This window comes from Protomyctophum parallelum (genome assembly GCF_964188405.1).
Source record: "Protomyctophum parallelum genome assembly, chromosome: 10".
In the NCBI taxonomy this organism is placed as follows: Eukaryota; Metazoa; Chordata; class Actinopteri; order Myctophiformes; family Myctophidae; genus Protomyctophum; species Protomyctophum parallelum.
The window spans coordinates 39,131,889-39,149,541 of record NC_139704.1 but is presented as its reverse complement, the minus strand read 5'-3'; the positions used below and the strand labels follow the sequence as shown (position 1 = coordinate 39,149,541).

Below are 17,653 nucleotides of genomic sequence, written 5' to 3'. Positions count from 1 at the left end.
TTGAACAAACTCTCTATAGCAATGATTACTATCAGAATATAGTGATTTAACCTTTTAACAAAAAATCACCTGCCTTTAACTAATTATGTTAGCTTTTCTCAATAAAGAGAAAAGTTCATGTTTTTCCCCTTGCCCCTTGATATATCCAAATCAAATTCCCCTATTCAGTTCCTAAACAAAAACAGAGATATCTGTACCTTCTGATAGTCAAATGCAAGAAACAAAACTTAGAAGGCTGAGGTATAAAGTCTGAAGGGGGGGGAGGGGGGGAACACTGTTTGGGCTTTTATTCAGTGGCTGAAAAGGCCTTCCATGATGTAATACTCAACACTGAGTGTCTTATTCAGGTTCTGTTCATGTCAGCTGAATGGAGCCACGCTGATCCAGCAGAAAACAGATGACAACCAGGAATTTAAAGATTTCCTCAAGGTACTGTAGATTGCATGCACTTCAACACATTGCACTAACGCAATTTATTAGTTGGAAGGCATTTTCTCAAATCCTTGTTTTGCAGCATAACATTTGAGTTAGCCTCAGATTGAAGTGATAGTGATGAGTCATGGAACCGATTCCTGGCTCCACCAGTTCCCAACCCTAGTAGTGACCGTATTTGTGTGTGTGTGTGTGTGTGTGTGTGTGTGTGTGTGTGTGTGTGTGTGTGTGTGTGTGTGTGTGTGTGTGTGTGTGTGTGTCTGTGTGTCTGTGTCTGTCAGAGGTTGGCCATGGATCCCAGGTGTAAAGGAATGCCTCTCTCCAGCTTCCTGCTCAAACCCATGCAGAGAGTCACACGCTACCCTCTCATTATCAAGAACGTATGTATACCACATAAACAACCGAAAATGCGGTTATTATTTTACTCAAAACGATGTTAAGTGGTCAGATGGATTGCCTGCTTTTATTTTTGCTTCTGCTATTAATATACTTTAAAAAGTGTCCATGCATCACAATGAAGGCTTTTAATGCAAACATCCCATACCAAAGTCTCAGTGTTTTTCCAATTATTTGGGGGGCGTCCCACTGCGTCCCACAGCTTGAGAAACGGTGATCTATCTTTACATTGTGTGCTTTTGTCTTTCATTGATATGTAGATCTTAGAGAACACTCCGGAACCCCATCCAGACCACAGCCACCTGAAGGCTGCTCTGGAGAAAGCTGAGGAGCTGTGCTCCCAGGTACTGTACACCAGTGTATTGTTTTTTCAGTAAGGTAATGAGAGAGTGAGGACTCAACTCAGTTGTCTGGAAAAGAGCTGAATGTATTGATATTGATACTATTGAATTTTACTGGTATGATACTGTATATTGTTACTCTGTGTGTGTGTGTGTGTGTGTGTGTGTGTGTGTGTGTGTGTGTGTGTGTGTGTGTGTGTGTGTGTGTGTGTGTGTGTGTGTGTGTGTCTCAAGGTCAATGAGGGTGTCAGAGAGAAGGAAAACTCTGATCGACTAGAGTGGATTCAGTCTCACATCCAGTGTGAGGGACTGTCGGAGGTACACGCACACATTTAACAGTCATCTTTATTTGCATTCACATTTTACAAGAAAAAAAACACAAACAATAGTGGATGCGCAAACTTGGAAAACTCTACAACTGTTGAAAGAGCTTCAGGATAAAGATCACGGGTACTGAAAGCATCGCCTTCTCCATATATGGCGACTGCCAATTATTGAACAGAATTTTGCCTATGGCCCAGGCCGTAGCGTAACGGTCTGGGCACCGGACTGGTGATCCAGTCGCGGTGTGCCGCGGGTTCGACTCCCGGACCCGACACGGCCTTTACCGCATGTCATCCCCCCATCTCTCTCCCGTTTCCTGTCAGCCTACTTTCTATCCCTTAAAAAATCAATAAAGGCGTAAGCCGCAAAAAAATATCTTAAAAAAAAAAAAAAAAAAAAGAATTTTGCCTATGCCTTAGCTCAAGGTTCAAGGTGTTTTATTGTCACATAGATGTACAGGTACAGCATTGTGAAAAACTTTCGTTGGGTGATGCTCCACAATACACATAAGTAAAAATTTTAAATAACAATACTAAGTATAATTTTTTTTTAAGTTTTAAAAAGTTTTAAAGGACAGTATACAAGGCCGTAATACCAAGCTCTCGGCTTGGGCATGACGACTGATTTATGGACATTACAGAGACTTCCAAATATGAACACAAGTAGTTTACATTTGTAGCCAAGCTGTATAATAGCATCCTTAAGACGCTGGTACTTAAGCACCGTGGTAAGGAATGCCTCTTCCAGACTGTGGTAAAATGTACATGCCACTTCCAAAATGGTCACTTCTCTACTGTCCTCATCAACAACAACAATATCTGGTGTATTAGCTGTGACATCTGAAAAGGCATCATTATCATTATTGTGCATGAATATGGCAGTTGAAACACACACACACACACACACACACACACACACACACACACACACACACACACACACACACACACACACACACACAGAGAGAGAGATGAGTACTATACATGCCTGTTGAAAACGCAAACAAAGTTGCACTTCTTATGACCAGAATCACATTGTGTATTGAATAATTCTCACAAGCTGAATTCCGACTTATAGCGTTTCTTGTCATTTTAATTGCTCCTTTGTAGACTTTCTTTTGTGTATGTAGACTGGAAGGAGAAGAAGCCCTGTCATGGTCATTCTAAACACTTTCCAACATCTCGCCTTGTCTGTGTCTACAGCAACTGGTCTTCAACTCAGTCACCAACTGTCTGGGTCCCAGGAAGTTTCTCCACAGTGGGAAGTTGTTTAAAGCAAAGAGCAGCAAAGAGCTCTACGGCTTCCTGTTCAACGACTTCCTACTTCTAACACAGGTTGGTGTCATGGAGTTTTGTATTTTATTTTATTTTATTTAGACCTATTGCTGCCCAAGTGGTCAGACTTGAGCGCAGTGGGGGAGCGGTTAACGGTTAAGTGTCTAAGCTTACTCAGTGACACCTCGACACATTGCCACGGCCGGGAATCAAACCTGACATTGTAGATGGATATCTAATGCAAAGAGTGCATGTTAAGCATTATGTGATTCCTCTGGGAGATGGAGCTTCAGCTTTGTTTTGAGCAAGCCGATGGCTACTGCATGTTGTGGGGTGCTTCACATTTTAATGCCAAGAGAAACAGTACATTCTGATGAGCATCTTAAAGTCAGTGAAAATATGTCCAAATCTGAGGATATACCATAGCATACATATTTATCAATTTATCAATCCACCTCAAGGGCCATAACATCTTCTCAATCTCTCTCTGTCTCTCAGGTGACAAAGCCTCTGGGGTTTTCTGGCTGTGATAAAGTCTTCTCCTCCAAAACACACCTACAATATCGCATGTACAAGACGGTAAGTGAACACACACACTCTTTTCTTTCAGTCTGTCTGTGCATTTGTTTATGACAAACCAATTTAAAGCCCTTTCAAGTTTCAACATAAAATGAAATGGCTCCATATCCTGTAAGAGTCCTGTAAGATACATATGACTATAAGATGCGTGTGCCGTCTCACCCCTTCCAGCCTATCTTCCTAAACGAGGTGTTGGTGAAGCTGCCTACAGACCCATCAGGAGATGAACCGCTTTTCCACATCTCTCACATAGATCGAGTTTACACTATCCGAGCTGAGAGCATCAATGAACGGTAAAACATGACACACACACACACACACACACACACACACACACACACACACACACAAACAGGCATAGAACCCTCTGTTCACCCAAATGTTTCTTTTTTTCATAACTGTAAACCTCTTGCATGGAAACGCCATCCAGATGCAGAAATAGTAAATCATAAAGGCAGATTTGAACAACTTGACTTCAGGCAGGAAACTGTGATTTTCAATTCAAAAGCAAAACTGCACATGAATTCATTTCAAGATCGAGTAAGAATGGTGGATTTACAGTATATTGTATTTTCAGATGCAAAAATCCATTATATCCGTTGTATCTGTCCTGACAGAGAGAGGTACAATAATTGCAACAATGCCCGAATTACAATAAAGATGGTAACCCATATATATTTGTGTGCAAATTGGTTCTCCATCTGCTTCAAAGCTGGGTTGAAATTTCTCAATAGAATTAGAGTAGGTAGACCACCTCCAGCCACTGCAGATGTGCTAGTTATATTGTATTCTACAACGTACTCTACAATAAAGATTAGTTAAAATCCCGGATTGTTGTGTGTGTGTGTGCGTGTGCGTGTGCGTGTGCGTGTGCGTGTGCGTGTGCGTGTGCGTGTGCGTGTGCGTGTGCGTGTGTGTGTGCGTGTGTGTGTGTGTGTGTGTGTGTGTGTGTGTGTGTGTGTGTGTGTGTGTGTGCAGAACGGCATGGGTCCAGAAGATTAAGGCAGCTTCAGAACTCTTCATTGAGACGGAGAAGAAGAAGAGAGAGAAGGCCTACCTAGGTATCCATCCCTTTCCCTCCCTGCACCTCTACCTCTACTAACTAAAATATTACAACACCACTCGCACGTCCCTGCCGAGCAGTGAAAATGTGAAAGATTGTATTATTTAAAAATGTATTAATATTTATTATTTAAATATAAAAAACAGAATTCCTAACTCATTTGCATGCCTAACTGTACTGAACAATTACTGCACTGCATTGTAATATATATATATTTGTATATAATCCAAATAAGCAAATGTCGAACAATTGTGAGGCATGCTGTTACAGTAGGTGACTGCAGGATAGTGTGTCGACCACATAATCTTAGCCTTTCCCATTCTCTCTCCTATCCATTACAAATTAAGCAACACATCCACAATTCAGTTCCTTCTGTTTCTCTCAGTTCGTTCTCAGAGGGCGACAGGGATTGGCAGACTGATGGTCAACATTGTGGAGGGAATTGAACTCAAACCCTGTCGTTCCCATGGTACGTACAGACGCCCATACGGTACATACATACTGTACATACCACAGACATCTCCACTTACATCTTGTAATGTTGTTCTGGTGTCTTCACTGTCTTGAATGAGAGTGACCTAACAATCACAAAGCCTGTTTAGTAGTCTTACCGATGACGGATAACTTGATAACTACTGAACTAAATGTGTGTTTCCAGGGAAGAGCAACCCATACTGTGAGGTGACCATGGGTTCTCAGTGCCATATCACTAAGACATTGCAGGTATTCATATTATCATCATTACTATTCCAACCCATTATCCTTCTAATGACTACATAAATCAAATAGAACATAAAACTAATCTGGAAACTTTGTTATTTTAACTCAAATCTTTGCTTCTGGGCGTCCCTGGAACAAAATAGTTTGAGATGGGGGTCGGCGACCAAATACATATCCTTTTGTTCAAGTTTGATAACCACTGATATAGTAACATGCGTTTTTCAAAAAAACGGCTAGTATTTAGAAGACATGATTTGTAGAACCGGCCTTCATGGGTTCAACAATGATTTAGTGTTTAGTATGTATATGTACAGTAGTCATTTTGATGTTGTTACTGTTCCTTTAGGACACATTGAATCCTAAGTGGAACTCCAACTGTCAGTTCTTCATAAAGGACTTGGAGCAGGACGTCCTCTGTGTTACTGTGTTCGAACGAGACCAGTTTTCACCTGACGGTCAGCACACACACACACACACACACACACACACACACACACATATACAACATTTGCTTTTCATGCTAGGGGTTAAAGGTTAAATCTTTTCCAGTTCAAATAAACTGAAATGAACACTCACTCTTATTTCCTCCAGACTTCCTGGGCAGGACAGAGATCCGATTGGCTGAAATAAAGAAGGATCAGGGCTCTAAAGGACCGATCACGAAGCGGTTGCTCCTCCATGAGGTTCCTACAGGAGAGATCGTGGTCAGGCTCGATCTCCAGCTGTTTGAGGAGCCATGATGACAATACCGGACTGGGCTGGACTGGATTGTAGCGCTGCTTAAAGAAACGTAGGATTTAGACTTGACTTCTGGACTCAACTGGACTAGATTAGACTGGACTGTATTTTTTTTTTCATGTTCTGGTCCTGTTTATCTTTAAAGGGTGTTTATAGTGTTTAAAAGAGTTGATCCTGGTTTATATGTCCTGAGGCACGTTGTGACTTGTGAGATTGTAGATCAACTATTTTCGGCACACAGCACTGCTTGCAACAAAGTATAAATCAAGTCCTATTCTAGCTTTGGTGAGTTGAGGAGGGCATTGAGTATTTCAGACCAGATCAGTCTCTGTGATATTAATAATTTGCACTGAGCAATTGATTCAATGCCAGCCAGCTCGTCCTACAACTGGGTAGAGATTTGATTTGTTCGAAAGCTCCACAGTGTTGCTAACTAGCTAGTAACACCCCATGGAGAGTGAATGACCTAATCTTGTCCAGCCTGGCCTAGATTTTTCTTTATCCATACATTTCATTTTTATTTATTTTTCAGTCCAGTACAGTATTCAATTCAGCTCAGTCCATTCCTTTTGGTTTTATCCATGTTCTGTTCCTCTTCTACATCTGACAGTCTTATCCCACTCTTGTGTGTGTGTGTGTGTGTGTGTGTGTGTGTGTGTGTGTGTGTGTGTGTGTGTGTGTGCGTGCGCACATGTGCGCAAATTGAGAGTGAAGAGTTACAGAGGGGTGGGTATGTTAAGGTACAGTTTGATGTTATTTTTCACCCTTTTTTAGTCTTAAGCTAGTCCGATCATCACGTCTTCAAGTTTTAACTTGTCAATGAATCAGCCTTGAGGTACTGCAATTAAAGCGACCTTTGACATTTTGAATTTTAGTTTTAGTTGTGTCACAATATTGTGGCAAGCACTCCTGTTTGTTGTTTCATTGAGTAACATAAGCTAATAAGCTATTTATATTTTCATAATGTGTCCGGTGAAGATAAATAGCTGATTTAAATTCAAAATCTCTATCACTTTAACTGAATAATAATGGTGGTTATGACTGTCACAATTATGCTGAAATGTTAATGAAAGGGACCAGGTCTGATGGTTTGAATTTAGGTACTGTACAGAAAGACTTAAGGTACTGTACAAAAAGTCTTAAAAGTGTTTGTTTCATTCTGATGTGAGAGGCTGAGAGCTAGTATTTTAAGGTAAATTCTTTCACAAACATTGTTACACTTTGCTGCAAGGCAACTGCCACTAAGTCTCTGTGGCAGCTCAGTGAAAGTAAATTAAAGATTTTATGTTCTATTAAAGCAGACGGTGATGTTGGAATCAGGGACCAGCAGGGGAGACGAAAAACAGGACATTTGCCAGTGACACTTGGTTAGTTAGCTAGAGTTTTACTGTAAGATATTTTAGTTACTTAGTTTTCCATTTAGCCAGTGGGTTATTTTAATTAGCTCTCTGGGATAGCTGGGCCATTGAAATGACATGGTTGCATAAACTGCTGTGGTACCATTGAGATGACTGAGAAATATCAGTGACCACTCACTGTCCAATCAACATTCTTCACGATTCAGCTGATCACAGTAGTTTGACCATCAAGGATTAAGTGTATGTGTTTGCGAGGAGAGAGTGTGTGTGTGGCTGTGAATGTGTGCGTGTCCCCAAATCCAGCTACTGTCTGTAGGATCTGACAATGACGATGGATGATGAAGAAAATGTCTTACTATCACCAACCCCAACCCTCTTCTGTATCTTTCTCCAGTATCCCAGTGCCCCTACCCTACTATCGTCAGTCCTCACTGTACTATTACTTAAAACAGTTTAAACCCGTTGCAGTCTACCAGGTTGTGTATAATACTTACTGCTATCTGAGAGTTAATATATGAACGCTAGGGGGCGATAGAGACAGCCTGTTGTTAATTATCACTGTAGATGATGTATGTTGTTGTCTTTCCATGTTGAGAATAAACTTCAGTTGGACCAAGACTGCAGCAAGCTGTAACTGGTTTATATGGCCTCATGTATTTGTGTATAGGTTTCTTGTGGCTTTTCACGATGCTGCTTAAACGGATGCTTTGATGCAAGAAGGCACAAAGCAAAACATTTTTAATAGGCTAGAATCAACTGAGGTCACTGACTGTGTATAAACTGGTTCAACCTTAACACAAGGTTTGTCTGAATAAAAACACAGGTTATGCACACTGGGCAATGAAAATCTGTTATTTTTTTAGATTTCAGAATAAGGGGGAGTATTATTGGACTGATTTACTGTAATCTCATTTACATAATTACATCCCATGTTTATATATCTTATTATAAACATTAAGGCATTATAATCTGCTCCCTATGATCATAGTGCTCGTAAATATATAATCATAATGCTTTATAACTTTAACCATAACAAAGCTTATTATAATAACTTATAATATAATACTTCAAGTTCATATTATGAAGTATTATAATACTTTACATTCTAAGTCATTGGGCTATATATAATGTGACAAAAAAAAGAAAATCAACCAGTTGCTCGATGGAGATGCAAAATATAATGTAAAGTAGGATCTGGTGCTTCAAAGATCAGTGGGACTGGAATACTAAAGACAAGGTGGCGATCCGAGCACCCAAAAAGTTAAAAATGAGGAGATGGAGGATAAAAATAGATTTAAGAATAGATATAATAGTGCAGTACTTTATTTATAAAAGTTAAAAGAAGCCGACATGTTTCTTCCTCAAGGCAAGCATGAATACAAGTATGAATATTCATTACTTGCCCTGATGAAGACTCTTTACTGTTTGAGTCGAAACATGTCGACTTCTTTTATAAATAAAGTACCTTGTATCTATTTGTATCCACCCTCTGCTCATTTTTAAGTTTTTGAGTGCTCGTATCGCCGCCTTGTCTTTAGTATGCTGTATAATGTGTTATAGCAGCCATATACTATAACATTTTACATACAGCATTAAAGCCTGTAGTGCCTTGTCTCTTATGTTCTACCTGAAGTATAGGCCTATATTCTCTTACACTGTTCCTGTATTTCAGTCTTACTATAGGCCTTTGTCCATTCTTGTCCAGAACAGAACAGATTTCCATAGAACTTGCAGGGACTGATCAGTACTAGGCTTCCCTGGAGAGACACATCACTTTTGGTATGAAAATGTTCAAGGTCAAAATCAAGGACAGGTGATTTCCGTGACATTTGGAGGCTGCACGAAGAGACGTTCTGCAAAAAGAAAAATCCACTTAAGAGTCTAGTGAAAAACTACTTTTAGGCCTATAACGTATCCATGCTGAAACCGGTTAAATCCAATTATGTCACGTCAGTCAGTAGGCCTAGTTAGCTAGCTTTAGGACATTTTGTAGGTTATATTATTAGGAGCTCTGTCTGAACATGTTAAAGATGTCGGCCTAAGCTTTTATTTTGTTTGCTATTCAAGCTTGCTTGAAAAAGCTCTTTCTGTCATTAGGCTATTCTGAATGATAACTATACTTACTGATGGTCATTCATTCATGCATGGTCCTGTTTGCCATTATGAATGGGAATGACTGTCCGTTCTATTCATTCTAGTTCTATGAAGCGCTTGCGGACACGCTGCGGTCTGTTGTGAGAGGGGGGCGTTGCCTGTTTGTTTCATTCCACGGACCATCATGCACTGAGTGACTGAGAGCTTTATGTAACTAACCTTAGGACTAGCGAATATACATATACGACGGGCAACTGAGTTATTAAACTGATCTATTTGGTTAAACAAACAGTAGTAGCCGCGTGAGAATACATGATATTTAAGCTGTTTAGTAGACTCGATTTATATCCAACTGAGCGACGTCGGTAGTAGCCTCGGTCTGGCTTACTTATCTGCGTCGGTAGAGTGTCTAGCGTTGGAGATAGCTATCAGTCCGTGTTATTCAGTCTGGTAGTATTTTTTGTGTTTTTGCAAAGTGAAGTTGGGCCACAGTTTTACTGGTGCTCATATCCCAGATTATGCGAATATGCGGTCGTTGCACTGTACATTGCAGAACAGCCATGCTGCTGTCGTATAGTTTCCCTGGGAACATTTAGTTCTGTTCCACCATGACCATGCACATGTCGTCCTCTTGACATTCCGAAGTCCGAACCAGTTTCCATTCCTGCTGCTCCAGAAAAATTTACACTTGATTTGTATTTGTCTGTCTGTCTGATATTGGTTTTATTATTCACTGAGACAACCATGGCTGCAGCTCTGCTCAGAGGAGGAGGGACAGGATTATGTGTCAATGTAAGTAAAAGCTTCACAGTCAGCCACCACCACAACAGGTCAGGCTGTCCCTTTCGTTATCTGAGATTAATATTGTTTTCATTTCAATCATTTGTTATAGTCATATAAAATATATATATATATATATAAGATATATATATAATATAGCTTTTCTGCATACAAAGCATAAAGGGGAATGCAAATATGCACCCATTCAAAATCCAACCAACTGTAGGCTATAACCTTCTAGAGGTTGTTATAAACATTAATTGTTAATCTGATTTTAGGCTAACTGTTTCCATTCCATTCAGCAAGTCTATATTGTGGTTGTGGGTGTTGCTCCGTGTATGCAGAATTACATTAATTTGATCATGATGAGATGATTCTGTGTTTACTCTAGTGCATTCGTAGGGAGTTGTGTAGACTTTCCTGGCGACCTCAGATTGCTCTGCTCAGCTCCAAAACATCAGATCCCAAGAAGCCATTGAGGCTTCCTCGCAGAACACACATCAGTAAGTTATTGGCTGTGCCTCTCTCTCTCTCTCTCTCTCTCTCTCTCTCTCTCTCTCTCTCTCTCTCTCTCTCTCCTATCACTATTTAGTACAGATTGAGATTCAAGGATTCATCTGATTATTATAATGCTGTGTCCTGCCAGAGAAAGCCAAACGCCAGCCTGATGTGGACGTTGCTAAACTCCTGGAGCAGCTGTTCTCTCAGAGAAGACCTGACACATCACCCACTGCTAGAGGTCAGTGCAAATACCCCCCCTACCACTGTGTGTATCTTCTTGTACTATGGAATACTGTGCACAAGGCTCGTTGTTTTGAAGTGAGTTTCATTAGCTGTGTTTTCTTTTTTTCTTTTTTCATGTTATTCTGTATTCCATCGTTATGTGTCCTAAACAGTAAAATATTAGTCTTGAGTTATTTGAAAGCGTTCATTCTGAATGTGTTCTAACTTGACCTCTTTCTCTTGCATATTCTTCCTCCCCATACCCTCTCTGCCCCCCTTTTCTTTGATATCCTTTCCTCCTCTATAGGTTCCGCTTCCAGGACATCCTCCAGACCTCCACTTGAACCACATGTGTCCACCAAGCCTACCTCTTCATCAAAGGCTCCCGTGTCCGCCTCCTCGGCCTTCCAGAATGTCCAGACCTCCTCCACGTCCTCCCGAACAGAGCACGTGGCGCCTGCCATTCCCACTGCCGCTGCTCACACAGCGATGACGGCGCCGTCGGAGTCGCCAAAAACGTCATCCTCTACGATTCTGGAATCTCCAGCGCCAGCCTCCGAAACTAAACTGGAGACACCATCACCTGTTGTTACCACAGCTTCTCCGTCTGGTGATGTGTCTTACACTGCTATACCTCCCGCTGCAACCTCAGTAACCCCTCCAGTCGTCAGCACGCCTGTAGCACCATCAGTGGTTTCGATAGAACTCCCATTAGCTGTGACTATGACAGAAACCACAGTAGAAACATTATCTGCTATCCCTGTACAAGCTCATATCGCAGAGAGTGAAGTAGAGACATTAGAGTCTACACCTGCCACAGTAGACGTCATCATAGCAGAAACTCCAGCAGACCTCACCTCCACCCCAGCCTCTAGCCCTGCCACAGTTGAGCACATAGAAGAACCGATTGTAGATGCTGCTACAGCATCTCCTGTGGGAACAGTAGAATCTGCTGCTGTATTTGCTGAGTCAACGGTAGACCCTACCCTAGGCACAGCAGCGGAATCGGTAGAAACAAGTCTTGAAGACAATGCAACGGCCTCTCCATCTAGTGACGCGTCTTACACTGCTGCACCTGCATCTTCAACCAGTACAGTAGTACCTTCCGCTGAGCCAGTTGAATTATTCCCTGCAGTCCCTGTACAAGCTGCATCAGCTCATATAGCAGAGAGTGGCGTAGAAACATTAGAATATACACCTGCGACACTAGAAGCCTTGGCAGAAACTCCAGCAGCCCTCACCTCCACCTCAGCCTCTAGCTCTGCCTCAGTTGAGCACATAGAAGAACCGATTGTAGATGCTGCTACAGCCTCTCCTGTGGGAACAGTAGAATCTGCTGCTGTATTTGTTGAGTCAACAGTAGAGTCAATGGTAGACCCTACACTAGGCACAGCAGCGGAATCAGTAGAAACAAGCCCTGAAGGCAATGCAATGCCCTCTCCATCTGGTGACGTGACTTACACTGCTACGCCTGCATCGGAATTATTCTCTGCTGTCCCTGTACAAGCTGCATCAGCTCATATAGCAGAGAGTGGAGTAGAAACCTTAGAATCTACACCTGCCACAGTAGAAGCTGTAGCAGAAACTCCAGCAGCCCTCACCTCCACCCCAGCCTCTAGCCCTCCCTCAGTTGAGCACATAGATGAACCAATTGTAGATGCTGCTACAGCCTCTCCTGTGGGAACAGTAGAATCTGCTGCTGTTGAGTCAGCAGTAGAGTCAACGGTAAATCCTACCCTAGATACAGAAGTTGAACCAGTAGAGACGAGCCCTGAAGACAAAGCATCTGATGCCCTCACACTCAATGCCTTACTTGATACTACAATAGAGCCTACAGCCATGTCAGTGAAACCCAAAGTAGAGTATACAGTGGAATCTAGTACTTGCTCAGGGACAGGTTTAGAGAAGAGTGAGGATAGAGGATCTGATCTGACTTTACAGCCGACCAAGCAGTTGGATGTGCCGGAAGCCATGACCCTGGAGTCAGTAACTCTTGCTGAAATCACAGCTCTAGTGGAGTCTTTACAAACTGATGTTCTCTTTCAAACTACATCTGCGCTTGACAATAAAGCTGACACATTATCCCAGGATGCGCAAGCCCAAACTGTAAATGGAACACAGCAGTATAGTAAGGCTACCGCTGAAACTGCTGAGAACTTAACAGAAGCCCTTTTTGAAAATGATTCTCTGTTTGAAGAGGTTGCGGCATTAGAAGCTGAAACAGAACTTTTAATGGAAGAGCTCCTGTTTTCTGTTCTTGCATCAGATTCCAGAAATGACCAAAAGCCAAGTTCAGTCCTGCACTCTGAGAGTGGGAATGAGGATGTGATCGTAGCAGAGGCTATGACCCTAGAGTCAGTAACATTGGCAGAAGTTGAGGCCGATGTGGGTAGTCTAGAGGCTGATGTTTTAAAAGAAACTAAAACTGCCCTTGAACAAGAGGCTGAAATACTATCTAAGGAACAACATACAGGAGAGTACACAGCATTAAAGGATGGTACCACTGTGGTCGAGGAGAAGGCTGAACCTGACAATTTCACACTAGAATCTCTCTCTGACGCTGCAGAGGCACTAGAGGCTGAAACGGACTTGGTTCTTGGGGCCTTGTTCTATTCTGGCTACGGCCCTGTGCCTTCAACCAAATCTACAGCAGTACAACCAGAATCACAGAGCACATTCAGTGATAATGGAGTGTTGGTAACGGAGCAGCTGATAAGTCAGGAAATAGTGAGCATGTCTGTGATTGATGGAGAGGAAGGACACGTTTTAGAGGCCATGACAGTAGAATCGGTGACACTGGCTGAAGTTGAGGCTGTTCTGGGAACTCTAGAGAACGTGGCCCTGACTGAAACTATGGCCCAGTTGGAGAAGGAAGCTGAAGTTCTTGCCAAAGAGGAGAGGATGGGAGAGGAAAGTAAAGTGGTTGAGGATGTTGCTGTGTCTGAGAATACAGAGGCTGCCAATTTAACACTAGATTCTCTCTCTGAAGCCACTGAGGCTTTGGAGGTTGAAACTGATTTAATTATGCAGGGCATGCTCAGTGTTGCTGGTCCAGTGCTAGAGACCACACGAGAATCTACAAATGCACCATCAGAATCACAGAATACAACCAGAGAAGCTGTCCGCAGAGAGGTAGTAGTAGAAAACCTGATTAGTTCAGATTCAGATTCAGAAGAGGAGAGTGTAGGAGAGGAGAAGACAGTGGTCAAAGATGGTTCTGTGTCTGAGAAGACTGAGGGTGAGGTGTTAACTGAAGAAACTCTGTCCGAAGCCACTGCCAGTGGTCTGCCTGGTGCTGAAACGGACATGTTAATGGAAGAATTACACTTTTCTGCTCCTGGTCATAACGCAGTAGTAGATGATTTGGTCAGTCTGGACATAGAAAAAGATGACAAACTAGATGGAATTTGTCGTGAGGAGAGTTTAGGAGGAGAGCAAACTGTTGTGGATGAAGCCCTGACTATAGAAACACTCACTATGTCTGAGGTTGAGGCTCTAGTGGGGGCTTTGGAGGGGGGTGTTTTGACTGACTTGGTAGCAGAGGAGCCACAGGAGCAGGAGATGCGGGCGGAGCAAAAGGTGTCCTCTGAGATTGTCGAAGCAGACATTCCTTCTGAAGCTGAGATTTTAAACAACGCTGAAGTTCTTGCTGAGGCAACAGAAGCTTTGGAACATGCGTCGGCTGTCATTCTGCAGGACCTGCTTTGTTCTATGTCTGGAGCCACGACTATGATGACAATTCAAACTGCACAACCAGACTCGCCACCTCCTCTTACTGCTCCTCTTCCTACACCAGAGCCAGAAGTGTCTCCTTCTACTCTGAATGCGCCATCAAGACTTGGTCAAGAAGAGGAGGGAGAAGGTTCGCCTTCTGTTCCTCCTGCTGGGAAAGGAGAGGAGACTGTGACAGAGGGAGGGATAGAGGAAAGTACACAGACTGAGGCCTTAGCAATTGATGAAGGTACTGGAAAACACACGCGCACGTGCACACACCAACATCTATAATAGTGTGTTAACAGTAGTGTGTTGTGTATGTTTCAGGTTGGGATCCAGTTCAGAGGCTTTTCCTGGAGAAAATCAGAGAATATAACACCAGGAGCAGGTGACGAGAATGACAGACAGACAGGCATATTGTCTGTCCTCAACTTCCTACTCTGTTGTCTAAATCAATCCAAATACTTAAAGAGACTTCGGACCTACTACTTTTTCTATTGATAGGCTGTCTGACAAATTCTATCATAACTGATCATAATTTAACAGTTGCAACTTGCTTACTATTAAACGTTCTATGACAGCAGAGCATATTTACAACCTCTCTTATTCTGTCATTTCTCTACCTCTCTCCTTATCTTATCTCTCCTCCTATTTTCACCTGCTCGCGTCCTCTAAGGATGTCTGGCGGGCCGGTAGAGGCAGGACCAGACTACGAGAAGCGCCTGTCGGAGGAGAAAGCCAAGCTCCACAGACTGTACGGGGGAGGAGACCTGGAGAGCTTCCCTCAGTTCACCTTCACTGGTGAGAGAGATGCTAATGTAGTGACGAAGAATACATTTCACAAACTTTGCCATTAGAAAATATTTTTGAGCGGTGCTAACCACTCCAACATGTGGCTTGGTGTGTATGTCTGTCCACAACTTGCCGTCATGTTGTTGATGTAGTGATGCGCAGGAGCGGGGATTGATCCCAGTCTCCCACTCACCAGACCGACGCACAACCTGTAGTGCCAATTGGGCAGGGCTGTTGTGGGGGACGGGTCTTGGCTGGGGGCTACATAGAGCGTTGCAGTCCCGCCCCCGACGAGCGGCCCATTTTTCCCATAGACGTTTCAGAAAGTATTTATTTAAAGCCTATTTTAAGCCTCAGACAAAGCCAACTCATGACAATAAACACATTTTTTTGGGCCAAACAAATTATTGGAAATTCTCTTCCGGGCTGCTCGTCATCATGAAAGGGGGCGGGACTGCGACACTATAACATCATCAGACATCATCATCATGATAATATGCTTTGAATTGTCAATAATTAACCTGTGTGTCCTTCACTTTATGTTCATGCTACTAACACTGCCCGTACTGCTGTTTACTTCTGACCCCTGTTTCAAATCACTGTACTGTACTAGTCTCAATATGCTTGTCCAAAAGAGTTGGGGGATGGGGGAGTGGGTGGGAGAGGATGAGCAAGCTAACTGTATCTGTACATGTCTGTATTGTCTATTGTGCACCGTCTATCTGTGTAACTGCACTGTACTGTATGTAATGTTTTTCCCTGGACCCCCTCTAAAATGAGATGCTGCATCTCAAGGGGCTATCCTTTCAATAAATTCTGACCAAATTCTGACCATGTTCTATTTTTCAGAGCCGCTGCTGGGTGAGGACTCCTCCAAATAAAAGTCAGAACTTCTATCTCCTCATGTCTTCGCTTTTTCTCTTTTCTCTCCGCTGTTCTATTTGGGAAGAGAGAAGAGGAGGTGTGAGAGGAGAAAAAACTAACTTATTTGAAGTGATATGGTGTAATTTTGAGGGCTATAGCAATAATAATTTCATTAAAACAGAATTTTGGACTCTATGTGTTTGTGTGTTTTTAAAATGCCAATATTTTATTGTTGGATGCGGCGTAAAAAGAAACCAATGTTTCTGCAGGTAACTGGCTGCCTTCTTCATACCCTAGCTGGCTGGCCTGAATGATTTTGTTTATTCTGCCATGGGCCGGCACCATGCACCGGCTATAAAGGACTTTGGTGTGCGTAGCATTCTCCTGCTTTGTGTGTTTAGTTTACACATAATTTTGAAATGACCTTTCATTCACCTTTCAGTAACTAACATTATAACATAGAGAGACAGGAACCATGACCAGCAGGTGGCACTGTTTGTCGCTCTGTCTTTCACCCCCCCCCCACCCCCCCTTTCTCATTTACTCAGTTATTCTTCTTCAACCACCCCTCTCTTTCTTCTTTCATTTTTCTATCCGTGTGTGCAGTTATCTAGTTATCTTCATTTCAGACCTGCCTGTCTAATTATGTGATAGAGCAGCCTTGGGACAAGACTCCACTCACTCAGACTCAGTCACGACTCACACGACTCTATGATGGAGACCGTGTGAGTCACATGCGCAGCTGTAAACTGAGCATTAACACTCAACACCATCCTACTTAATGCTTTACTCTGCTATAACGGGACACGCATAATATACATTACACAGAATCAGTCCTAAAGAATTAAAAAAATTAAATTAAATAATAACTAGAGTAGTTTATAACATGCTAGAACAAGATACACATACAAATAATAGTCTATGGCAGTGGTCTGGGGACCAGGCACCAGTGGTCCTTGAGGGGGTTCCAGATGGTCGTGGTCATCATGCAGCTGTAACTGATGAGATTATAAAATGAAACCAAATGGACGAATAAAGTATTGTTAAACTGCATTACTTAATTTAATTAATAAGTTTATACAATTAGTGAATATAGAAGAATTGTAACTGATCAACCTACCACGTCAATACAGCATTGACGGAATTGTGTTGATAAAACAATCTTATCCAACAATTACAAAATATTCTGTTGGGCTAAATGTGGATCTTTAATGCCAAATATAAATGATGGATGGTCCTTGATATGAAAGAGGTTGAAAACCACTGGTCTATGGTGTAAACAAGGTAAATGTTTGTTTATTTGTTTATTTTTAGATTAAAATGGTACAGTAGACTAACACAGGGGGTGATGCGGATCATCTATAATTAATCATACATAATTACATACCATAGAATTTGTGTATATAATATTACAATACAAACTGTTTGCTCGCTATATGTTGCATATTAACTACGTAGAGG

General features: G+C 42.2%; 2 protein-coding genes across 4 annotated transcripts in view; both read left to right on the top strand.

Moving 5' to 3' along the window:
* itsn1 (intersectin 1 (SH3 domain protein)) overlaps window positions 1–8,056 on the top strand; it is a 61,856-nt gene extending 53,800 nt beyond the window's left edge. For both annotated transcript variants that reach the window (XM_083775168.1, XM_083775167.1), the window contains 12 exons: window positions 348–429; window positions 714–812; window positions 1,089–1,172; window positions 1,404–1,487; window positions 2,696–2,827; window positions 3,266–3,346; window positions 3,518–3,639; window positions 4,325–4,407; window positions 4,795–4,878; window positions 5,068–5,132; window positions 5,476–5,584; window positions 5,721–8,056. In XM_083775168.1, the coding sequence (XP_083631294.1) occupies window positions 348–429; window positions 714–812; window positions 1,089–1,172; window positions 1,404–1,487; window positions 2,696–2,827; window positions 3,266–3,346; window positions 3,518–3,639; window positions 4,325–4,407; window positions 4,795–4,878; window positions 5,068–5,132; window positions 5,476–5,584; window positions 5,721–5,869 (1,174 nt within the window). In that variant the 3' untranslated portion in view covers window positions 5,870–8,056. The remainder of the gene's footprint in view (window positions 1–347; window positions 430–713; window positions 813–1,088; window positions 1,173–1,403; window positions 1,488–2,695; window positions 2,828–3,265; window positions 3,347–3,517; window positions 3,640–4,324; window positions 4,408–4,794; window positions 4,879–5,067; window positions 5,133–5,475; window positions 5,585–5,720) is intronic.
* A 1,509-nt stretch (window positions 8,057–9,565) lies between these two features.
* On the top strand, window positions 9,566–16,387 carry LOC310865497 (uncharacterized protein). 2 transcript variants are annotated; one of them, XM_083774643.1, is made up of 7 exons: window positions 9,566–10,111; window positions 10,491–10,602; window positions 10,746–10,838; window positions 11,130–14,783; window positions 14,864–14,924; window positions 15,213–15,337; window positions 16,178–16,387. In XM_083774643.1, exons 1-7 carry the CDS (start codon window positions 10,064–10,066, stop codon window positions 16,207–16,209), a joined length of 4,125 nt encoding a protein of 1,374 aa, XP_083630769.1. In that variant the 5' UTR covers window positions 9,566–10,063; the 3' UTR covers window positions 16,210–16,387. The 2 variants fall into 2 exon arrangements, with proteins under 2 accessions (XP_083630769.1, XP_083630768.1); XM_083774642.1 differs by lacking the exon at window positions 16,178–16,387 and having other exon boundaries at window positions 15,213–15,621.
* Window positions 16,388–17,653: the final 1,266 nt, after the last annotated feature.